Raw genomic sequence first — 27,256 nt, 5'->3', positions numbered from 1 at the left:
AGACAGACGGACGGACAGACAGACAGCAGCTTTAAACCTTCTCAACATCTTTCATTTGTAGACAGACATGATTTGCGGTTAAAATAATTACAGCAATTACCAGAAGTTTGGACTTTACAACCAAGAAAGAACATCAACGTGTGTCTTTAACTCCTTTATGAGCATCGAGATCTGGTTCTCCACAACACGACATCTCAACAATGCCTTGAGGACATTTATTTAAACTTTGAAAAAACATTTACTTGATACCAAGGATGAACTGATAAGATTTTGGTGGTCAAAGGTGAAAGGTCACTATTGAGTTCACATTCGTTTCCCACCAGAACGCGATATCTCAGGAATGTCTTGAGGAAATCTCTACAAATGTCACAACTTGCATGTACACAAACTACATGTACACAACCTGTATGTACACAAACTACATGTACACAACCTGTATGTACACAACCTGTACACAAACTACATGTACACAACCTGCATGTACACAACCTGTATGTACACAACCTGCATGTACACAACCTGTATGTACACAACCTACATGTACACAACCTGTATGTACACAACCTGCATGTACACAACCTGCATGTACACAACCTGCATGTACACAACCTACATGTACACAACCTGTATGTACACAACCTGTATGTTCACAACCTGCATGTACACAACCTGCATGTACACAACCTGTATGTACACAACCTGTATGTACACAACCTATATGTTCACAACCTGTATGTACACAACCTGTATGTACACAACCTGCATGTACACAACCTGCATGTACACAACCTGTATGTACACAACCTGCATGTACACAACCTGCATGTACACAACCTGTATGTACACAACCTGCATGTACACAACCTGCATGTACACAACCTGTATGTACACAACCTGCATGTACACAACCTGCATGTACATGATAACTTGAGTACTTAGCAGAAGCAGACTACCGGCAGGTGGTTGTAGTTTGTGGTGAACTTCCATGTCTCCTCCTGCCTCTCTAGTTTCTCGTTCTCTTACCCAGTTTGCCTCTTTTGATTTATGTATCTCGATCTACACTAAAGAATTCGTTTTTTCCTTGTTTTTAAATTGTTGTTCTCTGTTCGGGTCAGTACAGTTCAAAGACTTGTATCTCACCTGCCCCTCGGCTCCAGCCGGTTTTGACCTGGATCTCGTACTTAAAGAGTCCGTCTTGGCCGCAGAGTGGAACCACACCGGCCCGGCGTAGATCCAGCTGGTCCAACTTGTGCAAGATGGCTGCCGCCACAACGTAGCTTAGTAAACCCAATACACACACCAACAGCACGACCAGGCTCGGTGCACCTGAACGCTCCTGAAGGAGGGAATGGTTGGAGTTTATTTTGGTGCACGTACACAAAGAGTAAGTGAGTGTGTGTGTCTGTGTGTGTGTGTGTGATGCTGACCGGCAGTATGAAGCTGATGGCGTTGGCTGGTACAAACAGGCCAGCAGCGAAGGCCGTCAGGTGTCTGGTGCGGCAAACTGCTCTGCTGGAGTTGGTCTCTGCCAGCGGCACCATGCCATCGGTCCTCCACTGCTTCTCACTCTCACTGAAGTACTGACACAGAGAGGTAAACACCCCGACCTCCAGACGAACACCTGCAGCTGCAGAGTTGGAGCTGCAGGGCGTGCTCACGTTGATGAAGTAGTCCAGAGTGGTGTCAAAGGATCTGTGCAACAGGACAGAGGCGATGCTGGAGTTATACTGGAGACAATATTTACAGTAATAAGACCTGGAGGTTTGAACATTTCTATTCAGCTCTGCTTCCATCTTTATAAACTGTGTGCATGTTCAGCATGTTTGATCTCCACTGCAGAGATTGAACCGGGCTCTTACTCTGGCGACAGGAAGAAGGTGTATTTCCTGTGATCGAGATCTTGTCCTCGGGTCATACTGAGGGAAATCTGTTTCCTCTCTGTGCAATTGAACTCATTGGGTCGTTCGTGGGAGTCTAGGTAGGCGCTGATGTATGGCTCCTCCTTAGACCTTTCACTTTTGTCCTTCGCTCTCGGATCTGGAGAAGAAAAGAAAAATAAGAGAAAAGAGAAAAGCAACTAGAGGAATGAAACACAGCCAAAATTATCAAAGATAAATTAAATGGTTCCAAACAGTAAAACAGAAGGAAGTTCGGGAGCTCACTAACACCAGAATTACTGCTGCTTGGACACATGATTGATAGATAGATAGATAGATAGATAGATAGATAGATAGATAGATAGATAGATAGATAGATAGATAGATAGATAGATAGATAGATAGATAGATAGATAGATAGATAGATAGATAGATAGATAGATAGATAGATAGATAGATAGATAGATAGATAGATAGATAGATAGATAGATAGATAGATAGATTATTAATAGATAGATAGATTTTTTAGATAGATACAGCAGCATTTATAGATACAGGAAATAAATAAAATAATAGTAAAAATCCCCAAGGGGATTTTTTCCCCCGCTACAGCAGCATTTATAGATACAGGAAATAAATAAAATAACAGTAAAAAAAATATTAAATATAAAAATGCACAGTATATACAATAAATATAATGAAATAAAATAGAATAGAATAGTATAATTAAATTAAAACTAACTAAACAATAGTGCAAAGTTTTTTGTTTTTTTTATATTTAAACAACCAATGACAATAATAAAGACAGATAGATACTTTATTAATCCCTCAGAGGGAAAGCAATAAAAATGACAATAAAAAATTAAGGTAGTAAAACTATTAAATATAATTTAAAAAAATGCACATTCTATAAAGTAAAAATAGAAGAATATTAAATAAACTAAACGGGGGAAAGAGGGAAAGGTTACTTATATTACAGTCCAACCCTGCTGCTAAATGTAAAACGCTTTCATAACACATCATTTTAAAACTAGAAAGTCATATGTGGTGTGTTGTGCTGTCCAGCCTTCCTGTCCGTGTGTCCAGCTGGACTAGACATGCTGTGTGTTTGTGACGAGATGAGAGCTCACCTTCCACGGAGGTGAAGTTGAGCTGCACAAACAGTCCAGCCTGTTTGTTGGTGTTTCTTGCGCTGACCTGGACGACCACAGAGTCACAGTGGCTGATGTTGACCGCTGCGGCCGCGGTGACTCCTCCGGTACCAGAACCCTCAGCGCCCACTTCTCCGCTGGTGCCGTTGTTAATGGCAACGGTGATGGCGAGACTGTCATCTAGTCCCGAGATCGGGATCTGAGTCCCGTTTTCAGTGCGAAACTCCATGGAGGCCACCTCGGTAGAGACGGTGTAGTTGGCCACATAGTTGAAGGGGAAGGGGTTGGACTCCACCTGAGCAGAACCAGTAGGAGGATTTATTTTTTATCTGAAAACAGAAAAAGGCTAAAAAAAAACCTAAAAATAACTGAAAAACAAGTCAAGTCTCTGACTGATTTCTCGGTTGGATGATTTTAACAGCCTGTATTTGCCTTAACAGACGCTTTGGGTCATTCAGAAATTGTGCCATTTATTATATTTATTCATAATTATTACATTCACAGTGAAGTTCACTGTCTCATTGCACTGATTTCATGTTTGACATTATAAATTACATATCTGTGTGTTTGATAGCCACATGTTTTTTTACTTTCTAATATTAGTATCCACATTTGCTCCAAAAGTCCGGTATCACCAGCTCAGAGCGCGTTCGCTCCGCCAGCAGCTTCCACGCTGACACCTTCTTTAAGTTGAAAGAGAAAGTTCAAAAGCAGACTTTTGTACTTGACTTAGTAGTTTCCATCATCTGAGATGTTTTCTGATGTTACCTGAAAAAGCAGCTGCATGATGCTGTTTCCTGCGGCTGCCTTGCCGAGACTCTTGTTGAAAGCTCGGGGGATGGAGAAGCGCTGGCACTCTTCAAATAAAGAGATGAAAAGATGAAACACTGTCAGAAACTGTCCTGATGCACATTTTTCTTCTCAGTGCTGTTTATGTTTCTATGGATTATGAATTGATTAAAGTTATCATCTACAGAAATATCAACTCATGACAGTGAAAACAGGAGCGCACCTGGACTGTTGTTGCCATGGTAGCAGAGCAGACTCTGGGGGTCCGCCAGCTTTCCAGTGGCAGCGATCTCAGCTCCTCTCAGCACCAGCGGCTCCTCGTTGAGCACGCGGGCGTGCATGAGGATCAACATGAGGACCGAGGACAGGCTGTAAGCTTTGGCCGCCACACGCAGAGGATGCGGCTCCAGTGATGAAGGCGAGGCATCCAACAGAGTGTTTCCATGCTCCACACCAGAGGAGGAGGAGGAGGAGAAGGAGGAGGAGAAGGAGGAGGAGGAGGAGGAGGAGGAGGAGGAGGAGGGGAGTGAGGTGGAATCCAGGTAGGGAGGTTGGAGGTAGGAGTGGGAGGTTGACTGGCTCACCTGATGGATCAGATCACCTGGAGGGAGGAGGAGATGAGACACGCTTACAGCTGGAGTTTGTTTTCTCCAGAATGGATGCAACTGCTTCTTTAGGATTCACATCATGTTGTCAAACTTATTCCCTTCAAAGGTCTTCGTGTTCAGTGTTTCTCTGTTCTAGATGAAGACGAGGTGCAGTGGAAAGGCTCCTGTTGCTGTTGCGTGCAGCACAGTAATGCGTGTGGAGCAGCGCGATGCTAACCCTTCATCACGGAGGATTTCAGGTTAGATAGCTTGATCAACATGAGCACCTGTGTTACATGTTTTCATGACAGGACCTGATGTCACATGTTGTGCAAAGATTCTGGAGAACTGAAGGAAGTGACGGAGTGAAACGATCATTGCAGGGGAAGAAACTGGCTGCGAGCAGCCATGTTGTCATGTTGGAGACCCCGAGTGTCATCTCAGAGCATCCCAGCAGAACTCGTGTTGACAGTCTGACTCCTCGCTGAAGCACTTTGTGGTCTGTTGCTGATGTCACAGGTTCAACAGAATGTTTAAGGTGCCCTGTCTGCTCAAGTCCACAGGGAAATCCTAAATGCAAAATGTCAGGTGTTGATGTGAGCAAAAGGAAGTGTAGAAGTGTTGTGATTGCATCTCATACCGCTGTTACTTATATTTGGGGAAAAAGTGAAATTCTTCAGTAGATCCTTAATGCAGATCAGTCATCTGATTCCATCATCCATCAGGTGCCGACTCATCAAAACCTCATTAAAAAAACAGTAGTAGCTCTACAGCAGATGCTTTCAGACTAAGTTCTGCTTCAACAGACCATAATGTCCAGATTTGAAGGCTGGTTAGAAGTAACAGCAGTGAGCATTCCTCTGTTGTGAGGACGGAAACACAGAGACACCGACGCTCTCTCCTACCCATGATGTTCAGGATGTTATCTGCGATCTCCGTCGGTGTGACGGTTCCCTGCTTGGTGTCCGTCTGCAGAATCTCCAGCATCGTCTCCAGCTTGTTCAGAGTGCTGTTCTGACACTCCTCACAGATGAACTCTCGACTCACCGCCTGGAAAACACACACACACACACACACACACACACACACACACACACACACACACACACACACACACACACACACACACACACACACACACACACACACACACAGTTAACACACCTGATCATTTATTCTTGCCCCCCACCCCCCACCCCCCTGCTCACCGTGCACTGTGCCAGAGCGCCGGAGGTCTGCTGGATGTCGCTGACAGTCGTCAGGTCCAGAGCAGTCAGAGCTCTGGTGATGTTGCTGCGGACTCGGACTCTGTAACTGCGCTCACCGAGCGACGACTCCCTGGTCTGCTCGTACTGGAAGAACGTAAATTCAGATGTGAGTAATCCTGATATGTCACTAGATGGATAATTGCATTAATCGATGTGGGGCAGCTGGGCCTCTCTCACCTCGTTGAGGACCGTGATGAGAGCCAGCGACAGCTCTCGGACTCTCTGGGAGTCTCCCTGCTCCAGCAGCTTCTTTAATTGGGTGTCTGTCAGCTCAGACAGCCAATGAGGAAGACTGCTGTACTCAGGAGGAGGATCTGGCAGCACAACCTCAATGGACCTGAACACCAACACAGAACAAAGAGTATATATTTGGACCACGACAGTGATGCACAGGCTTTCCTCTCTTTTACAGGAGTTGCTGCTAAATCCAGGAAGATCAGAAGTCAGCAGTTTAAAAAAACAAAACATGGATTTCTTGAACCATTTAAAATGTTTTAGTAATGTAGAGGCTTGAGGGGACGACAGAAGGACTGAATCTGGTTTAATCGGCCTCACTGCGGCTTGCCTGAACTAAAGGAGTAGAAATGGAGCTACTTGTTTAATGCAGTGATGGCGGCTCCCTGGTGGTCCTCCACGGTGATGGACACCGCGACACGGTGCCGGCCGGGGCTGAAGCCCGGAGGCAGGAAGGCCGAGTGCTCCGGACTGCTGCCCTTGTACACGCAGAAGTCCTCGCAGTAGTCTTCTCTGCAGCGCGTCACCAGCAGACTGTAGACCAAGGGAGACTCTGACACCCCCAGATCGCTGTAACCTGCGGGGGGAGGGGTGGAGAAGAAGAAATGATCACAACAAACAGCTGATGAGCAAGAGGAACAGAATCCCGTCATGTTGCCGGCAACGTCTTCCTACCTGAGCAGTTGAAGTGGACTCGGTCCAGCAGCGTGCGTATCCTCCACCCTTCCCCGTCTCCATCCCCGTACTCCACCCCCGCCTCCCCCCCGCCTCTCAGGTGACACTCTCCACCAGCCGGGGGCATGTTGTGGCGCAGCGTGATGGAGGCGGCGCCCTCACCGTCTAAACTGCTGTCGGTCACGTGCAGGGTGAAGTTGTAGGAGTCGCCGAGCCGCAGGACGCCCTGCCGCAGCACCAGGTTCATGCCGTCACTTCCTGTGGTGGTGGAGGACGCGTCCAGCACCAGCGTCTCGTTCTGCAGCGTCATCGCACTCCAGCGCTGACGGACGGAGACGCACAGTTTTAGTGATGGAAAGCTGTGTTTGGGAACTTCCTTAAAGATACAAAGCCATTAATAAATGAAATGAGCAGTTGTTAGCCAGCCTAAAAGCTTCCATCAGCATCCTTCATTTATGAATTTGTTTGCATAACTTTAATGAGCTTAATTCAGACTAAATATTTGGAGCCAGCAGTGACGAGCGCTGCAATTACACAAATGAATGATTCATGGTGGAGAAAGAAGGCTGTAACGCAGCGTTAATGTGAGCGGTGGAGCAGCTGATTAAAGAAAGACGGGCTTTGATGGGAAGAAGACAAACATCACAGGACATTTATGAAAGAGGAGTTCAACATTTTGGGAAATATAATTTATATTCAGTTGTTGAGAGTTAAAAGAAGATTAAACGATTTTGTCCAGATTAAACAAACCAGATAACATATGTTAATTAGTGCTTTAGTTTACTTCCTGTTTCCAGACTTCATGCAAAGATCAGCTGACTGCTGGTGGCCTTTAGCTTCATATTTAGCTTGCAGACATGAGAAACATTAAAGACTTTCTACCTTGAAATGAGGATAAAACCAAAAACAGCAGCAGCATTAAGATGTCATTTCAAACTGTCACATTTGATTCTTTTCTGGATTTCTCAGAAATATTCCCTTGAACTGCTTGTTTTCTAAAATGAACTAAGGTAAGAAATATATTTTGATGATGCTGAGAGATGAATTCATGCATCGTGTTACTGTCAGATTATAATACTGGATATCATAATTCACCTCAGTATTCTTTAAGTATTCAGAATTTAAATGTTGTTCTTTTCGACAACTGTTTTGTCTTTCAAATTGCTTCCTTGTCATCGTTCGGACTTAAGATACTCTCTCTGGCTCCACTGGTATGATGACCTCATTCTCACAGTCAGCGTGTGTGTGTGTGTGTGTGTGTGTGTGTGTGTGTGTGTGTGTGTGTGTGTGTGTGTGTGTGTGTGTGTGTGTGTGTGTGTGTGTGTGTGTGTGTGTGTGTGTGTGTATTTACCCCACGGTGAAAGCCCTGACAGTTGGTGCAGGTTCCTCTGAGGTAGACGTACGAGTTCTGGCTCACCTCGTACATGGACTGAGCCTTACAGGACACACACTCCAGATACACCATGGGGATGTGGCCACTTTGGACGAGCACCTGTCTCTCACACACAAACACACACACACACACACACACACACACACACACACACACACACACACACACACACACACACACACACACACACACACACACACACACACACACACACACACACACACACACACACACACACGCACACACACAGACACACACAGACACACACAGACACACACACACACACACACACACACACACACACACACACACACACAGACACGCACACAGACACGCACAACACACACAAATTTAATAAATTTAACTTTAGAAAGACTAAAAGGCAAACAGAAATATATTTTATATTTATATGCTCTTCTTCATAAGCTGTAATTATTTGTATGACAATAATTGACAACTACAATGTTACGATCGTGACGGTCCTGTTAACTATTAATAACTTGAGGACATTGATTACCGGAGATGAATGTTGTTGATGACGTGTCTCTTACCGTCTGCGTGGAGGACTCCGGAGACATGGCGTCTTTGCTGATGGTTAGTTTGAACGCGTATTCAACGCCAGCTTCCAGCTCGGAGCCAGAGATTCCCAACACGGGACCGCTGGAGCCGAGGCCGAAGTTCAGACTGGAGCAGTGCTCTGGACCCTGAAAACATAAAGCCTCTTCTTCATCAAACCGGTTAGTTTTAAACCAAACCAGAACAGAGGTTTTTTGTTTTTTATTGATCTTTGGAGTAATAATTGGAAATATTCTGACAGAACTAACTAAAAGAGACTTCATTTGATGTCTCTGGTTGTAAGAGCATTGAGATAATTAATGCACTAGTAAATAAAAGAAGAGGAAGTCAGTCAAGTGGCACAATCTGTTCATTCAAAACTCTAGAATTTAAAATGGATTTGTCTTTTAACAAAGTCCTAAAATCCTTTTTTTTCATTGTTTACGTAAAACCATTTGTAACCGATGCTGATAAACTCTGATTAATGCTTTTATTACGAGCTCTTTTGCACTTCTCTCTTTGCTGGATTAACAACAAAAAAAAGGAGTTCTTTCAGAAGGCTGCTGCTAAATAAAATAAAGCCGTTTCTTATGATACTAGACTGCTGGCTTGAATCTTTTAGAATGGACTTTGAAGTCCTTGTTTATGAAGCCTTACTTCATCCAGCCCTTTCATATCTTTATTATTTTATATTCCTTCTAAAAATCTCATATCGTTTAAAAAAAAAAGTTCCCAGTGTTTTTAATCGTGCTTCACCGACTGAGACGCACACTGATATCGACACTCGGAATGATTCTTGCTCTCGAGGTTCAGCAGTTTAAATCTCACGTTGTTGGAACTGTATTTTCAAAGTCATATAACGGAAGTCAACATATACTGTGAGGGAAGTTGTGGTTTTGAAGTTCCTGACTCATTTGAGGATGTATAAGAGGTGCTTGTGTTCAGATTGTTAGAGAAGAATGAGTGCAGGTGGGAAAGCAGAGATTAGATTACATTACATTTATCTGACGCTTTTATCCAAAGCGACTTGCAATAAGGTAATTTCAACCATGAGGGTACAAAACCAGAACAACAGGAATCAGATGTGACGACAGTTGCAGAACATGACGTTGTGTCATCCAGCAAAGCTGATGGAGAGAAATGAAAGCGAACAGCGTAGAAGCAGCTGTCAGGACTCAGACTCATATTTTGGATGATAAGAGATGATTCAGAAATATTCCTAAAAAACACCACCTGCAGAACAGATTCAACAGGAGTTCACTTATCAGAAGTTGTGTCCCATGCTCGCAGCATTACAGATCTTTTACCATAACTGCTGCCGTTATGGTAAAATAATAATGAACTGCTGAGTTCATTTCTCACCTTGTGTGCCAGTTTCCATGGCAACGGTTATAGATTTTGAAACTCTACTTGTACATTAGTGATTTTTACTGAACAGGATGATTTCTGAGAAAAGTGTAGAGATGTGCTTCATGATTTAAACCGTAACGACACGTCAAACGTCTCAAACTCGACTTTGTACAGAAACTCATGTTAACGACTGATTCTTTCTTTGATGTCAGTTAATTATCATCAACTATGATCAGCTGTTACTAAACAAAACTATTTCATTTTCTGTGGATGAACAGAGTCTCTCCTTATCAGCAGCGCTGCACAGCTCTGTGTCTGTGGGTGTGTATCTGTCTGTGTCTGTGTGTGTGTCTGTGTGTGTGTATCTGTCTGTGTCTGTGTGTGTGTCTGTGTGTCTGTCTGTGTGTGCGTGTGTGTGTCTGTGTGTGTGTGTCTGTATCTGTATCTGTCTGTGTGTGTGTGTGTGTGTCTGTGTGCGCGTGTGTGTGTCTGTGTGTGTGTCTGTGTGTGTATGTCTGTGTGTCTGTGTGTGTGTGTGTGTCTGTGTGTGTATCTGTCTGTGTGTGTGTCTGTGTGTCTGTGTGTGCGTGTGTGTGTGTGTGTGTGTGTGTGTGTGTGTGTGTGTGTGTGTGTGTGTGTGTGTGTGTGTGTGTGTGTGTGTGTGTGTGTGTGTGTGTGTGTGTGAGTAATGGTCAGGGTGGGGAACAGCTGTGGAATGCCGAGTTGATCTCTAAACAGTTCCATAACTCTTTAAATGCTTGCCTGCTTACATGTGCAGCGCGCACACACAAACAAACACACACACACACACACACACACACACACACACACACACACACACACACACACACACACACACACACACACACACACACACACACACACACACACACACACACACACACACACACACGTTGTACTTGTGTCTCTGTGTGAGGATCTTCATCAACATGGTGTATTTGATACTTTATTCTAACCTTAAATATCACGACTAATATTTGACTACAACTGTCGTCTAGTTTAACATAAACCATGAAAACACATTTTAACCCTCAAACAGCATTTGAAGGTCCAAAACAAAGACCGGCAACTAAACGTCCTCACTGTCAAACTCACACTAGTCCTCACAAAGGAGGACATCCAACGGCATGCACTCCATCCTGCTGGCCACACCCATCCCACTGGGTCTTATATTGTGGTGTTTGTCTGTTCCCACCCACCCAAAAAAACAGAGTGTGAAAAACACTAAACAGTCCAAGATTTCACAGAGTTTTTATGTCATCAGTTTTTCTCAAATATTGCAGTTTTGTGTGATTTCTTTTTTTTTTGTGGTTAATATTGCGTGAATTGCCAAAAATTGCAGGTCAAGCCTTTTTTCTTTTTTTTAACTAATAACTAATGAATCAGCAGTCTTATGTAATCACTGCCTATGATGAAAAGCAGACGACACTTCCCAGAAATATGTGGAAATATTTTAGTTCTCTTCTTTTTTCTTTTTTTTTATGAACTTAAAGAACCATGAGGTCAGAGTTATAAAAGAAATTCCTGGTTCCTTCAAATGACACAGCTTCTGACTGCAATAAAGAACACGTCTACTACATATTCTGTAATATAAATATTAAATACAAATGCTGTGTGCACTAATATAAAGTGCAATCTCTTAGAACTGTAAGGATGAATAAACCGATGTAATGTAAAACATAATGGATGATTAGACAGATGCAAGAAAGTGGGAACATTGAGTTGTGTGAAGACCAGCTTTCCATAAAGCGAGTTTTGGCCATTGCTGTGGTTTGTTTTGATGATGAGAGGAGAGTTTGAGGAGTCTTGCTGACTATAACTGATGAATTATTTTTGTTGATAAAACCAGTTTTGTTTGGAACGGCTCACTTCGTGCTCAGCAGAGCTTCTATTCACAACTGTTATTGCAAGTAAATTGTGTTAATTTTGCAAAATTGCTACTTCCTGCAAATATTTTTGAGATAGTTTGAATTTGCATCAAATATTGCGATCACAAGATTTCCTGGAGGAACTGACTAAATAAACACACACAAAAGCATAAACTCAACACTCGACAGACACATTAACAACCTGTCGAAAACTGTCACGAAACAACAAACTTCTCTGGAGGCAGTTACAGAACCCGGGAACAGATGACATTACAGAACTTCTCCACAGATTCATGTTCGTCCTCCAAACTCTGTTTCATGAATCATCAATACAACAGTAAAAAAATATTGACAATTTCACACTTTCATTTGTATTAAACTCAAACTAAATGTTGGGAAAACACAGAGACTTCTGTCTGGCCAGGAGCAGAGAAATTTGCTTAAACACAGACTTTACACACCATTCACTGCTCTACTTTATACTTAAACATGCAATTTACTAACTGCTATATATTAAACAATAGCTCGCATTTCCTGTAATAACTAATATTCTCATTTTCAAGAGACCTTTACATTGATGCTGCTGAAGAGCTGAATAGCTCCTTTTCTGATTCTCCTTTTCTTGGTCTTTCTATATTTAGATAGAAAAGAGACACTGACACAGACCGATAACATGTGAAGTCACGGTGGCTTCGGGCCGTTCTTACCTTGGAGGTGCTTTGACACTCCCAGTGGTAGTGGAGCAGCGACTGGCTGTCCAGGTCCATGTTGGGATCATAAGACTGCTCTGCACTGAGCTGCAGGTCCTGCGTCCTCGACCACACCCTGTAGGTGCCCCCTTCGATGATGGGCATCAGCCTGACAACGACGATTAACAGAGAAAAAGGCAAGCCAAGTTTATTTATATGTACGTTGTGCAAAGCTATTCAGAGTGATTTACAGAGATATAGAAATACATTTAAAATTAAAACGGCATTTAAAGGACGCAGTTCAAACTGCTTCGCAAAGGCAGAGAAATACATTAAAAATAAGATATTAAGAATAAATTAGATTAGCATATTTAAGACAATAAAAAAACCGAAAGCAGTTCAAAGTGCTTTTCAGAAACTTAAACAACATTATAATTGCGGTTACGTATTTAAAAGCCGACATAAACAATAATCTTTTAAGCCCTGATATAAATGAGCTGTTTTAGTTAACGTTGCACAAATTTCAGATTCTTGGCAATCTCTTACCCCAGCTAGTTATAAAATACTTGTTCTAAAGATAAACAGAGTTGATATACTTCTGCAGAGATGCATGTAAACGTCTTTGCGGACGTGATCACACCTCCTTAATGTCGACAATATTGTGAGCAGACGACCACATGGAGGAAGCTGCTGGGGAGGTTTTCTCTGAACGCTTTCGGCATCGTGATGCCACAAGTGATCTCTTTGCAGAGCTGAAACTGACCTAATATCAATTTTATATTATTGTTGCCCATTTAGTCAGTTCAGTATTTTGGGAAAAACATCTGTGACATTCTGAAAAGAATCTCTATTAAAGTAAGTCAACCAACAGGTGGCAAATATGTTGGGTGGATTACAGCTTGAATTTCACATCACTGATGGTCCATGTCTAAGGATCTAATAGAATAGAAGTCATATTAATTAGCCATATTAATGTTAAAAGATGTAATATCTTGTCATGTAAATGCAAATAATTACCAAACTAAAACTAAGTAAATGAGTAAATACTAACCTAAATGAAGGAGGGGGGTGTAATGTGCTGCTGTACAGGGTCGGTGTGTGTTTGTCTACTGACCTGGCAGCCATGATGCTGAGTACCAGACAGGCCGCCTTCCTCAGCGGCACGCCTTCATACGACAGAGAGAACACCAAGGAGTAGTTCCCTGCTGACAAAACCATCTTAGGCAATGACAGCTGCAGCCGCCGCACGTCTACCTCTGCCGGCAGGTGAATTTCTGGGACGGGCTGAGATGCCACCCCAGGGGGCGCAGGGTGGTCCTTCATCACTTCATTATCACAGGAGGAGGTGGAGAGTATCTGCCACAGGTACTGAGCTCCGTAGCGTATGCAGCCTTTCAGGTTGACGCTGGCCTCCACTGACGTGGGCTGCGAGCGCCAGATGGCGAGGCGGGGGGCTTGAACCACCTGCACCTCAGGCTCCTCACACTCCAACACACTGATGTTCACCTCCACCTGCGCCAACACCCAGCTCACCAGGTTACTGCAGTTGGTCTGGCAATGAATACACAAACAGGTGAAACCTCCAGAGAGGACGTCAAACTTTAGCATGCAGCATCAGTGATTCAATACATATACAATAACAATACATAGATGAGCGAATAATAATGTAATTCAAAGAAACGTACTTTGACCAGATAATGTCCTGGCTGTCTGTACTCATAACGCACAGTTGTGGAGTTGCTGTGAACCGGTGAGGATCCGTCACCAAAGTCCCACAAGCACTCCACAGGATTGGATCTGGGCATGACGGAGGCCATCAGGGTCACCATCTTGTTGATGAAGGTGTCCCGCGGCACCGCGTACAGGACCGCAGACTTCAGCACGTTCTGCACCAGGATGTAACTCGTGGTGTTCTGACCTTGCAGGTTGTTCAATGCCTTCAGGTAGATGGTCAGTAAACCTGCTTCTTCTGGCGTGTAGAGCACCTGGAGTCGTGGGATTTATAGTCATACATCACCATTCACTGTAATATTTGATGTCTCCATCATGAAGGCTTTAATATGAGAGTGACCGCACCTCTTTGCCAAAGCGAGGCACCTTGTGAAGGTGCAGATCAAAAGTCCACAGGAATCGGACGGGTTTTCCCGTCAGGATGTTGGCCACAAACATTTTGGTCTTCCCGACAGGGATCGCTGCGCAGCTTCCCTGGATGGAGAGTCCACGCACCGGCTCCATCACCTTCACCTGGATATGCCACGTCTTGGAACTCACCTGGATCGTCACGTTGAAACACACAACAGCGCGTACAAATACGTGCACTGTATTAGTTTGAGTTACTTCTTGAATAATAAGAATGTTCAGATTTCTGCTAAATCACTATATACCTATGACATTAAGTTTCCCAAATTATTATGATACAATGCATTTTGTGTGCTGCAGTCCACTGAGCTGCTTCCATCCTGTATTTTCTGAGTGAGATTCATGTGTTCGTGTTTGGTTGGTGGCGCCGGAGTCGGTTTTATTCCTGTGTGGCTTTAAATGACCTTTTGCTTCAAATAACTTAATGTTTGACAGCAAATATTAATAATCTGATCAATACTCATGTCTGTAAAGGCCAGTGAGGCCATGAGGTTCCTACTGTGTGCAGAGAATAGTGTCACTGGACTGTTCGAGTAAATGCGTGTAGTTTATATAACGCTTATTTTTAGTGTTAAAAATCAGTTTTATTTCATATCAGAGTGAAGGAGAATTGATTCCCAGAATGTACTTGATTCATGTGTTCATACGTTACCTGGTTGTGAGCCGTCAGGTTCACCATGTACGTGTCCACCCTGGTGAACACGTGGGTGTAGGTCTGATTGGGCTGAGGGATAACTGTGGCGTCACCGCTGATGCTGAGGATCAGATGAGCGTCAGAACCCGCCGCCATGGAAATGGTGAACTCCACCTTTTCGTCGACTGCTACGTGGTTCTTACTTGCCCTCAGATCCAACCCCTGAATCCTTTCCTGAACAAAGAACTCCCTGGAAACCAGCTGCCCACTGACATCATTGGTTGCATTCAAAGCAACGATGGTTGTCTTTGGCTCCTGGAAAACCAGAGAAGTGCTCCTCCCTGTTTGTGTTCTTCCCTCCAGCAGCCACGTCCACGTCACATTGGTTCCCGTCAGCGCCGCCCCTTCCAGCGCGATGCTGATGCCTGCTGCTACGTAGCTCTGCTCCGTCACATTGGAGGCTGTGAAGCTCAGCCCAGAAATCACTTCCTGGACATTGACAATCTCTGACACGACCTCTGAGCTGACCTCGTTGAAGACCTCCACAGTAACTTGTTTTTGTCCGGGACTGTTAAAGGTGTGTCTCTTCCACGACTTGGTCCACTGAAGCGCGTTCCCGTCCACCGACCAGCGATACTGCAGATCTGAGCCTTGGCTAGTCAGAGCCGTCAAGTTTGTTGAAGCACCGACTGCAACGGGGCGGGCACTGGTCTGCAGGTACACACCTCCAGCTGGTTCCAGGAAGTGGATGGTTCTGTTGACGGACAGCTGGCCCAGGAGGTTGGCTGCCCGGAGGAAGATTTCACACGGACCGGGCTTGGAGAAATTCAGCTCTACAGTCTTCGTGCTTACGTTGAAGGAGCTGACGGGGTCGAGCTCCCGGATGATGTTCCAAGTAAAGGTCATGTTGGTACCTTCTTTCAATCCGGCTTGAAGGTGGAGAACACGGTTGGTAGCGAAGCAACAGCTGTCCAATCCGGTGCCTTCGCCGTCACCAATCTCCTCTGCTAAGATCTGCAGGCCCTCCAACTCACGCTGGACGGACAGGAAGATGCTCGCCTGCGCTGTTCCGACGTCATTCTCCGCCGTCACAATGATGTTGAACGTGCCAACGGAGCGGAAGGTGTAGAACATGGTGTGTGTTTCTGGGATGGCGGTGCAGCGGTCACACAGTATCCAGGAGAACCGGACACCATCTCCCTCCTCCAGCTGGGCCTCAAAGTGGACCGAAGCATTGAGGGGGACGATCACCAAGCTGGCGTTGACCGTCAACCCTCGGATCGGCGCCAGCACAGCAACGGCTGAAACGGTTTGATTCTGGCTCACCGTGTTGGCTGCTTTCAGGGAGATGTTGTAGTTCCCCGAGATGTTGTAGGTGTGGACGATATTCTGGCCTGTGAGCACATTTCCGTCTCCAAAATTCCAGATATAAGTGACATTGGAGGCCAATGAAGCGGTCCTGAAGGTGTACGCTGCTCCGAGAGTCAGGTTGTTGTACTTTGTGCCATTATGGTGGATAAGAACGGGTCCAATGGGCATCAGAACCTCAATCACAGCACTGGCATTACTGACAGAGATGTTATTGAAAACATTGACCGTCACCATGTAACGACCTGGGTTTCTATACGTTGTCATGACGTTCCCAGAACCACGGACCAGCACCGGATCTTCCTCTCTACCAAAGTCCCACTGGTAGCTGTAGTTAAATTCTGGCTCAGCTCTGACCCGGAACCACATTTCCTCCCCCACAGCGTGATGGGACGTCTCAGCAGTCAGGCTGATGTTGGTTAAAGCTGGCTGCACACACACCCAGTTGAAGAAGTTGGCCTTGGTGGCATTGTTGACGCCGCTGGAGAGCAGCAGGGCGAGGTGGTAGTTCCCACTCGTCCTGTAGGTGTGTGACACTCTGGGGCTGCCGTGGTGTGTCTCGTTGGGACTTCCATCCCCAAAGCTCCACTCGTACAGGTGGAGCGACGCGTTCCCGGACACCCAGGCTTGAAAGTTGACGGTGGTCCGCTCTTGGACACATCCAGACGGCTCCATCTTTATGACTTGAAAGACAAACACGTGAACCGGAAGGACGGTCCAGCCGGAGCTCACAGCATTCACGGCAGTCACGTTTACCGTGTAGTTGCCGTCTTTGACATAGCTGTGGGACACGCGAGGCTCAGATGTCATGTAGATTTTACCGTCACCCATCGAGAAGGTCCACGTGATGTTATTCCCTGACTCGAGATGCGCCTGCACCCTGGTGGGACTGTGAAGCTCCGTGGGAGACGAGCTCTCAGCCGTCAGGTGTTCGATCTCCTCATACACAAACATCTCAGCACAAGCCTCTGTGGAACTGATGGTGTTGTTTACTGACACGCAGACAGTGAAGACGCCGCTCCGTTCGGAGGTGTACGCCACGCGGCGACCTTGCAGCGCGGCAGAAGTGTTTCCAAAGTGCCAGTCGTAGTGAATGCCGTACGGGGAGGGCAGCGGGTGAGCTTCGAAATCTGCTGGTTTGCGTGCGAGGAGGAGCTGCGGCTCCGTTTGTATATCGACACGAGTGAGGATGCTGTAGACGCTCATGTTGATGCTTTGACTGATGTTCTCGTAACGATTCGACACTGAAACCAGCGCCGTGTATATTCCTGTACACAACGAGGGGAAAAAAGAGTCATAAGGAAAGGGAGCTAAATTGAGCAATATGTTATTATCGGCATAAAATTGGCTCACGCTCCATTCGTCATGACTGTATGCTGGAACGTCGGGGGAGGGGTTACCTGGTTGAGAGTAGATATAGGTGATGTTGTTGCTAAGCAGGATTTGATTGGGTGATTCTGCACAGAGGAGGGAGGGGGGGTACGGAGGCTTGTATTCAACCTCCTTGTATCCACCGTCACCAAAAGACCATCTGCATCATAAGAGAGACGAAAAACAGCTTCAGAGAAATACATGCCTTTAGTCCCCACAATGTGATCATGTAAACAGATTTATGTCCCCACAACGTGAGTAATACCAGTACAAACACACTAACATATGCAGACACTGGAAAGCTGCAAAGTATGAATCTTTTCTGACGACGCAATAGATGGTTTTGGTAGAGGAGAAGTGGAAACTCTAAACTCAGGAAGCCTCTCTGGACCAACAATAGGAAGAGTGGAGGGAGAGTAGAAGTGAAAAAGTGCTCCAAAGCTGAGAGGGTGGGAAAGTGAAGAAAAAAAAGAAGGAGGGAGTTAAACGAGTGAAATAGAAAGAGTGGAAGAAAAAAACATGTCGAGGGGAAACAGCCGCGCTGAGGGGAAAATTCTTGTCAGCAATCTTCGCAAACCACAGTTATAAATCCAAGACTCCGCTCTGAGTCGACTTCTGCAGAACTATTAAGGCACAGAGGAAGAAACAACCAGAGAAAAGAGCACAGAAACACAGAGAGACTGATAGAGGAGAAGAAAGGACTCGTCACCAACTAACAGATGCACTGTTTTCACTCCGCCTGCAGACATAAAGGACAATAAGAGACATACAGGCCTTTTTTTTGGATCCAGACTTTGCATTTAAATACCACAGTGGATGAAGCTTTAAGCTGTTTATCTATCCATGCTGCTGTCTATCCCCGACCTTTCACCCCCAGATGGTTCGTACCGGAAGGTGGCGGCCACAGACATGTCGAGGAGCACTGAGGTGGTGAGAGTCTGCGTGGAGCCCTGAGGGACCACGTCCGGCACCCCCCTCACCGCCAGGTTGGCCATCGGCTGCAGCCGGTCCACGGTGACGTTGAAGTGCTCGGTGAGCGCGCTGACGTGGTTCATGGCCGTCACCTGGGAGAGAAGTCACAGCTCATTAACTCACAGCTCATTAACTCACATATTCAAACACACAATGTGACCTATAAAAGTCTCTAGTAGATTAACCTGCAACTATTCTGATTATGATCTATCCTTTCATTCAATGTTTAACATCTATCGGTTCAAATAGCCCAAAATAAGCTGGTTTATAAAAATAAAATGAATGGATTTGCATGTTCGATTATTGGTCAGATGAAACAGACAGTTTGAAGACAATAACTTGACGAGCTGTTTTTCACAGATGACATTTACAGACCAACAATTATTTGACTAATTTGACGCTGACAGCTGCATTAGTACAAAATCATGAATTACAGACTACCAAGTGCAACAGATTTCTTTTTAATAAAGTAATTAGCAGAAAGTGTCAAAAATAAAAATATAAAAAACAAAACATGTTTGAAATCAATGTTTTTAGATGCTGACAGGTTTTATGCTGCTCTATATTTTTCACTTTTTCATTTAGTTTGTGCAGCAAAATGCCTGATTAATAACAGGAAAACTGTTCAAGCACAAGATAAAAGTTAAAAATCACAATAGAAATCGTAACTTTTTCATATATGTTGCAGACATTTAGTCTTTGAATGCCTCATTGGAAATCTGGGTATCGAAAACAAACAATAAAAAGAGTGAATATTTGGGCATGTTTGATTGATGCTGAATGAAAACATGACTCACTGTGAGCTTGTAGATTGCAGCGTGCTGGTAGATGACGTTGAGGACTGTGTTGTAATAGGTGAAGTAGGGCTTGTCATCCACAGTCCATTTAAATGTGGGACTGGAGCCTTCACGCACCGACGCTGTGTAGCTCTAAATCACACACAGAGTACAATATATAGAATATCCAGATCAAATATGAACTCTGAACACAACTATCAGTTAAATAAACACACACACTCACCACGACCGACTCCATCAGCACCCTGTGAGCAGGATGCGGCTGCACCGCCAGTCCTCTGAGTGGCTCCTCCAGGTGAACCACCACCATCAGGCTGGCCTCTGTCACGTTGTTGTGGGCCTCCAGCTCCACCTGCACTGGACCACTCCGTTCCTCCCCTCCCAGGCTCAGCTCCAGCACTGCGTACATGCTGGGCTCTGCGACCTCGACCCCTGACCCCGAGCTCGGCCCCGGCTGACAGACAGCGGGACTGGACCAAAACTGAGGTGGACACTCAAGGTGAAAGGTCACACTGCGATTACTGCCGCTCCGAGACGCCCTGGTTTGGTAGCGAGACTGCACACGGAGCAGAAGGTGGGTGTCATTGGGCTGCAGGTAGATGGTGCCATTACGTGCGGGGGGGTGGAGGATCATCAAACCCAGAGGAGGCACCACCCGTAACGGGCACGACGCTGAGGTTGGGTATGATGGCTCGGCAGAGGTCACCTGAAGGTTAATTACATTGGGTCTTAATTATTATGGAAACACACAAGAAATACAGCTGTAGGAAATAAAGACACAAATACCAAACGGACTGTCTATCGCTTGTTCATGGGTTGACTTTTTCTGATAGTAAAAACACAAAATTTAAAAACCTTTGAAATCACAAGAGAGTAAACTCCTACCACAAAATGTTTGAAAGTTAACATTGGTGTTAAAAACTCAACAGTGTGGCCAGATGCATGCTGGGATATGAGGTGCACCTGTGATGACTTACCAGCAGGCTGTAGAGTCCCGGCTGTGGCAGACCAGCAGACATCTGAGCTCCCTGCAGCTGCGTCTCACTTTGTCCCACATAGAGCACTCTGACGGGGCACACTGCTTCCTCCAGCCAGCCTCCCCCGCCGTCCGCCACCAGCGCCTCCACGTCCAGCTCCGGGTCGGGCACAGGCTCATCTGAAGCATCTGTTGACTGTCTGGTGTTGTTGATCCAGAACCACTCTGATTGGTTGAGGGCTAAAACAGGTTGTTGCCCCGGAGAGTGTGGAGAAGACTGGCAGCTGAGAAGGGAGGATGGGCCGGCATCGTGCTGCAGGGCGATTATGTCACCGTGCGACACCAGGATGTCCTCCAGCTGCTCTTGTATCTGGGAGAAGTCAGGATCAGGAGAGTTTCGGAGGCAAAGATCAGACAGATGGAGCTATAATTTCACAGCCTTATCTGCAAATAAATGTCTTTTTTCAACAAAATGGCAGGTCTTGCACGACATCTGTAACTCTTTAAATGTTGATCCAATCTGGTTGTAAACACCCTGAAATTAAGGCTGTCTGTCAGTGAATTGCAGTTTAAAGGCTGTTTACCAGAACGTGTGCAGCTGGTCCTGCTGGCAGAGTGAAGACCGCCTCGTTCTGCAGCGCGTATCGGGGCCTTAGCGTCCCAGCGGGCAGGCGGTGACCGACGGTGCAGTTCGGACAGGAGGACGGCGGGCAGGGACTGGAGAGGGACAGGCACAGTTGCTGGAAGGGACACCACTGCTGCAGTCGGGAGCACCCGGCTGGATCAGCACCACGCGTGGCGTTGGGGACACAAACAGCCAGCGGAGAACACGCCGGACCTCCACAACCTGACACATTACACGCATGTTCTTTGTTATTCAAAAATAATTATTTATTTATTTGTCCTTTTATTGGCTATTTTTGACTCTAATAGGTAGTTTAATCCATAAAAATACACAACATAATAAAAAAAATATAGAGCTATTAAACAAAACAGTCGATTTATCAGCTTCATAAAAAAATATATATAAAGATATTTGGAAGTGAAACTACAAAAAAAACAAGACAACAAGGTGTCACTGTGTTTCGGATCAAACTGGATCAAAGGGGTGAAATCAACATGTTTGAACGTGATGAAGTGAGCCGGGCTGATGTCCGTCTCTGAGTGGGGTCGTGGAAACTGGGTCTCAGGTGTCATTAATATTCCAGTTGAATGATCTTATTATTTCTCCTTCCTTCACTGCACAAAATGAAGACCAAAGCTTTGCGGGAAATGTGCTCGCTCGTCCTGAACAAGCTGCGTTTCTCTCTGGATTTCTGTATTTCATCTTCTCTGCGTCTCTTGACTTCACACGTCGTCGTGTGTCTGGTGATCTCGGACGAGGACGCGAAGCGCTGAACAGAGACGTGACCTTGTTTTCTTGGTTTTCTTTGCTCTCCTTTCTGTCTCCATTCAAACTTTTCTTTCATGGTCACTGAACAAACATGTTTGAGGCCGCTCAGTGTGAGGATGTGTCCGTCTAACGGAGGTGTGGGCTCAGCTGGCTTATACGGGTTCTCTAACACCTGCTGACACTCACTGGGCGCGTGTGCACAGTCTGAATCTGCCTCGTGTGTGTGTGTGTGTGTGTGTGTGTGTGTGTGTGTGTGTGTGTGTGTGTGTGTGTGTGTGTGTGTGTGTGTGTGTGTGTGTGTGTGTGTGAGTGAGTGTGTGTGTTCCACACCTGGTAGCAGCAGGTGCATGCTGGGACAGTGAGGTCTGTACGTCTGGAATCGGACGTGAATTTGTGAGCTGAACTTCCGAGTGACAAATTCTAGGGAGGACAGACGGCCGGCCTGAAGGAAGGTCAGAGCCGGGAACAACAGCATCTGAAAGGAAAATGAAAGAGAAATAAGTTCAAGAACATTTGAGAAGAAACAGTCAATGATGAGTAAGAAGAAACAAGCTGAGACTGACCTCTATGCCACTCCCGGGAGGTGGTGGCGCAGAGGGGCGAGAGGATGGAGCATGGTGCAAAGGATTATGGGTAGGAAACACAGCCATGCCCACCATGTAGACCCCGGCATCCGGAACACGCACTGGAGAGGCAGAAACGGTGAGCGTCCGAGGTAAAGGGAGAGAAGTGGCAGTTATTCAGAAATGATACCGTCCCGCAGGAGCAAATTGTTTTTCAGAAAGAAACCTCTGAGGAAACAAGGAATACACTCCAGTATGAAAAAAACAAAGAAACACCAAAGAAGCACCAAAGAAGCGCCAAAGAAACACCAAAGAAGCACCAAAGAAATGCCAAAGAAGCACCAAAGAAACACCAAAGAAGCACCAAAGAAACACCAAAGAAGCGCCAAAGAAGCGCCAAAGAAGCACCAAAGAAGCACCAAAGAAGCGCCAAAGAAGCACCAAAGAAGCGCCAAAGAAACACCAAAGAAACGCCAAAGAAGCACCAAAGAAGCGCCAAAGAAGCGCCAAAGAAACGCCAAAGAAACGCCAAAGAAGCACCAAAGAAGCACCAAAGAAACGCCAAAGAAATGCCAAAGAAGCACCAAAGAAGCACCAAAGAAGCACCAAAGAAACGCCAAAGAAGCACCAAAGAAGCACCAAAGAAACGCCAAAGAAACGCCAAAGAAGCACCAAAGAAGCACCAAAGAAGCACCAAAGAAGCGCCAAAGAAGCACCAAAGAAGCACCAAAGAAGCACCAAAGAAACGCCAAAGAAGCACCAAAGAAGCACCAAATAAGCGCCAAAGAAGCAACAAAGAAAGGTAGGTAGGTAGGAAGGTATATACTTTATTAATCCCCGAGGGGAAATTTTTTTCGCCACAGCAGCATACATACAGAAGCAATAATAGAAACAATAGAATAAAATAATAGAATAGAATAATATAATAGAAAAGCAATAAAATAAAATAGCACTAAATAGCAGTAAAAAATATAAATATAAAATGCACAGCATATACAGTATATATACAGTACATTATATATCTATATATATTATATACAACAAACCAATAAACACAGTCAACATATATATATGTATATATATACATACAGTACAGTATATATCTATATATATAATATACAAGCAACCAAGAAACACAGTCAACAGTGTTATTGTACTGTGATGGATTTTGCCAGAGGTGAGTTATTGTAAAGTCTTATGGCAGTGGGCAGGAATGATCTCCTGTATCAGTCCTTGTGACAGCGGAGCTGGAGGAACCTTTTAGAGAAAGTGCTCCGCTGTCCCTGCAGCAGGTGGTTGAGAGGGTGGACAGGATTATCCAAGATGGACAATAGTTTGTTCAGCGTCCTCCTCTCCACCACCTTTTCCAGACTATTTTTCCAGAGCACCAAAGAAGCACCAAAGAAGCACCAAATAAGCGCCAAAGAAGCACCAAAGAAATACCAAAGAAACACCAAAGAACACCAAAGAAGCACCAAAGAAATACCAAAGAAACACCAAAGAACACCAAAGAAGCACCAAAGAAACACCAAAGAACACCAAAGAACACCAAAGAAACACCAAAGAAGCACCAAAGAAATACCAAAGAAACACCAAAGAAGCGCCAAAGAACACCAAAGAAACACCAAAGAAGCACCAAACAAGCGCCAAAGAAGCAACAAAGAAACACCGAAGAAGCACCAAAGAAACACCAAAGAAGCACCAAAGAAACACCAAAGAAGCACCAAAGAAGCACCAAAGAAGCACCAGCATGCATCAGCTGTATGGAAACTAACTGTTGGTTTCTGCTGCTGTACGTTACTCCAGAGAAACTCAGCCTCACCAGGATCCTTTCTGTGGAACAGCTGACTGATCAATGCAGTTTAACTTCTGCTGTTTTACACTTTGTGAGACGAGCATGTTCCCCTGATGTACACAACACGTTCTTGGTCGCCATAACAACTTCATCAGAAGTTCTTTTTTTCATAGACTCCACCAGTATAACATCAATCTGACAAGATTGACAGTGTGCTGTCTGATACGGTGGTCAGTGGTACTGGAGCTCCTCAGGGAACTGTTCTGTCTCCTTCCTGTTCACCTTCTACACCACTGACTTCCAGAACAACTCAGAGTCAAGACATCTGCAGAAGTTCTCTGATGACTCTGCAGTGGTCGGTGTATAAGGGATGGACGGGAGGAGGAGTCAGTGGACGGTGTATAAGGGACGGACGGGAGGAGGAGTCAGTGGACGGTGTATAAGGGATGGACGGGAGGAGGAGTCAGTGGTCGGTGTATAAGGGATGGACGGGAGGAGGAGTCAGTGGTCGTGTATAAGGGATGGATGGGAGGAGGAGTCAGTGGACGGTGTATAAGTGATGGACGGGAGGAGGAGTCAGTGGACGGTGTATAAGTGATGGACGGGAGGAGGAGTCAGTGGACGGTGTATAAGTGATGGACGGGAGGAGGAGTCAGTGGACGGTGTATAAGTGATGGACAGGAGGAGGAGTCAGTGGTCGGTGTATAAGTGATGGACGGGAGGAGGAGTACAGGGCAGTAGTGGAGGACTTTGTGGAGCGGGCAGGAAGAAATCACCTGCTCCTGAACGTGGCCAAGACCAGAGAGATGGTGGTCGACTTCAGGAGGAAGACGACGGCTCCACAACCGCTGAGAGTTCTGGGAGAGGAGGTGGACATGGTGGAGGAGTACAAGTACCTGGTGTCTCCATGACAACAGACTGAACTGGAAGACCAACATCAACGCTGTCTACAAGAAGGTGATGAGTCGACTCTTTTTCTTGAGGAAACTTCGATCCTTCAATGTGTGCAGCAAGATGTTGGAGATGTTCTACCATCTGTTGTGGCCAGTGCTTTGTACTTCTATACAAAGGGGCCGGGGAGGGGGGGCAGCATTGGAGCCGGAGATACCAACAGACTTAACAAACTGGTTAAGAAGGCCGGCTCCATCATTGGCTGCAATCTGGACAGTCTGGAAAGGGTGGTGGAGAGGAGGACGCTGAGGAAACTATTATCCATATTGGATAATCTGGACCACCCTCTCCACCACCTGCTGCAGGGACAGAGGAAGACGTTCTCCAAAAGACTCCTCCAGCTGCTGTCACAAGGACAGATACAGGAGATCATTCCTGATCCAGGAGATCATTCCTGATACAGGAGATCATTCCAGATACAGTGTGGGCAATCGAACGCGACGCGGTCGGCGAACGTTGCAGCCGTCGTGTTGGTGGTTTCTTGAAAGTCCGAAAGAAAAAAAAAAAGGTCAAATCGTCCGGCGCCGCTTTTGGACCTCGTGGCGAACCGAACTGAACCGAACCGACCGTCGTACCGAGTGCGGCGGCGTCGACGAGGCCGCTAGCTCCGAGGCGGTTTATCGTTGTCGACGACGACGGCCAATGGACAATAAACGTCGGTAACACATTAATGCAGGGGGGGGGGTTGTTTTTTTTGGTAGTTTTTTTTTTCTCTTTGGTTTAAAACGCGGTTTGTTTGTTTGTTGTTTGGTTGGTTTGTTTTTCTGCCGTCGGAGGCGTTTCCGATATCGGCAACGCACGACTAAAACGAAGTCCATCCTTATTTAACGTTAGTCACCACTGGGAGAACAAAACAAAAGAAAAAAAAAAAACACGCAGGTTTTTATTATTTGCATCCGATTTCTGCAGCGCGATCCGAGAGGTGGATCATTCCTGATCCAGGAGATCATTCCAGATACAGGAGATCATTCCAGATACAGGAGATCATTCCAGATACAGGAGATCATTCCTGATACAGGAGATCATTCCAGATACAGGAGATCATTCCTGATACAGGAGATCATTCCTGATACAGGAGATCATTCCTGATACAGGAGATCATTCCAGATCCAGGAGATCATTCCTGATACAGGAGATCATTCCTGATACGGGAGATCATTCCTGATCCAGGAGATCATTCCTTTCACACAGAAAAAGGTGGGTTTGGATTGTTTTTCTCCCTTAATAATAAAAACCTTCATTTAAAAACTGCATTTTGTGTTTACTTGTGTTATCTTTGACTAATATTTAAATTTGTTTGATGATCTGAAACATTTAAGTGTGACAGACATGCAAAAAAATAAGAAATCGGGAAGGAGGCAAACACTTTCACACCACTGTATAATGTAGGACTGTTCCCATTATTTCTTGTACCCCAAGTCAGAATAAATGAGCCGATTCCTCACGAGTAATACTATATTAAAATATGGAGATGCTTTGATATAATATGCTCACCTTAATGCTGGAAAATGATGAGGACATCTCTGGATGATTCTTATATGTGGCAATGTGAAGTCTGCTCCAATTATAAAAGGAGCTTAAGGGAGTCTTACAGTTCTGAATTATGAGAGAAGTGTTTTGCTTTTTCTTTCTACTTTGTTTTGTGCCACAACTTAATTAAAATAAAATTGATAGTGAAGAAGGGGAACTGGGGAAAATTGCATTTGCAGTGAATCTGTGCGTCAGTTTGAATTTGTTTCTCTTCATATTTCTGTGCGCTGTGTTCGGGGTCGGCGAGCCTACCTTGGGGGGTGTACTGGCAGACGTGGGCCCGCTTGGTGCTGCAGAGGTGGGAACTGGT

The 27,256-nt window shown here is 45.3% G+C and overlaps 1 protein-coding gene across 1 annotated transcript in view; it reads right to left on the bottom strand.

The window, feature by feature from the left end:
• The window catches only part of pkd1a (polycystic kidney disease 1a), a 69,569-nt gene that overhangs the window by 14,299 nt on the left and 28,014 nt on the right, over window positions 1-27,256 (bottom strand). Inside the window, exons 10-36 of the mRNA XM_069720516.1 lie at window positions 27,199-27,256; window positions 22,671-22,792; window positions 22,438-22,582; window positions 21,299-21,561; window positions 20,716-21,084; window positions 19,962-20,444; window positions 19,739-19,870; window positions 18,858-19,033; window positions 17,999-18,129; window positions 15,249-17,866; window positions 14,534-14,728; window positions 14,143-14,442; window positions 13,572-14,008; window positions 12,476-12,626; window positions 8,526-8,678; window positions 7,933-8,073; window positions 6,582-6,903; window positions 6,267-6,483; window positions 5,850-6,009; window positions 5,613-5,756; window positions 5,310-5,454; window positions 4,041-4,418; window positions 3,797-3,885; window positions 3,008-3,323; window positions 1,860-2,037; window positions 1,428-1,692; window positions 1,141-1,336 (exon numbers count right to left, since the gene is read on the bottom strand). The exon at window positions 27,199-27,256 is cut by the window's right edge and continues 157 nt beyond it. Of these exons, the coding sequence (XP_069576617.1) occupies window positions 1,141-1,336; window positions 1,428-1,692; window positions 1,860-2,037; window positions 3,008-3,323; window positions 3,797-3,885; window positions 4,041-4,418; window positions 5,310-5,454; window positions 5,613-5,756; window positions 5,850-6,009; window positions 6,267-6,483; window positions 6,582-6,903; window positions 7,933-8,073; window positions 8,526-8,678; window positions 12,476-12,626; window positions 13,572-14,008; window positions 14,143-14,442; window positions 14,534-14,728; window positions 15,249-17,866; window positions 17,999-18,129; window positions 18,858-19,033; window positions 19,739-19,870; window positions 19,962-20,444; window positions 20,716-21,084; window positions 21,299-21,561; window positions 22,438-22,582; window positions 22,671-22,792; window positions 27,199-27,256 (8,284 nt within the window). The remainder of the gene's footprint in view (window positions 1-1,140; window positions 1,337-1,427; window positions 1,693-1,859; window positions 2,038-3,007; window positions 3,324-3,796; window positions 3,886-4,040; window positions 4,419-5,309; window positions 5,455-5,612; window positions 5,757-5,849; window positions 6,010-6,266; window positions 6,484-6,581; window positions 6,904-7,932; window positions 8,074-8,525; window positions 8,679-12,475; window positions 12,627-13,571; window positions 14,009-14,142; window positions 14,443-14,533; window positions 14,729-15,248; window positions 17,867-17,998; window positions 18,130-18,857; window positions 19,034-19,738; window positions 19,871-19,961; window positions 20,445-20,715; window positions 21,085-21,298; window positions 21,562-22,437; window positions 22,583-22,670; window positions 22,793-27,198) is intronic.

Source organism: Brachyistius frenatus, unplaced genomic scaffold (assembly GCF_029030835.1).
Source record: "Brachyistius frenatus isolate BFR_SWC_R1_liver_20210118 unplaced genomic scaffold, ASM2903083v1 Contig_243, whole genome shotgun sequence".
Classification (NCBI taxonomy): domain Eukaryota; kingdom Metazoa; phylum Chordata; class Actinopteri; family Embiotocidae; genus Brachyistius; species Brachyistius frenatus.
Note: the sequence above shows the minus strand (reverse complement) of the source record. Positions and strands in the feature narration are given on the sequence as shown.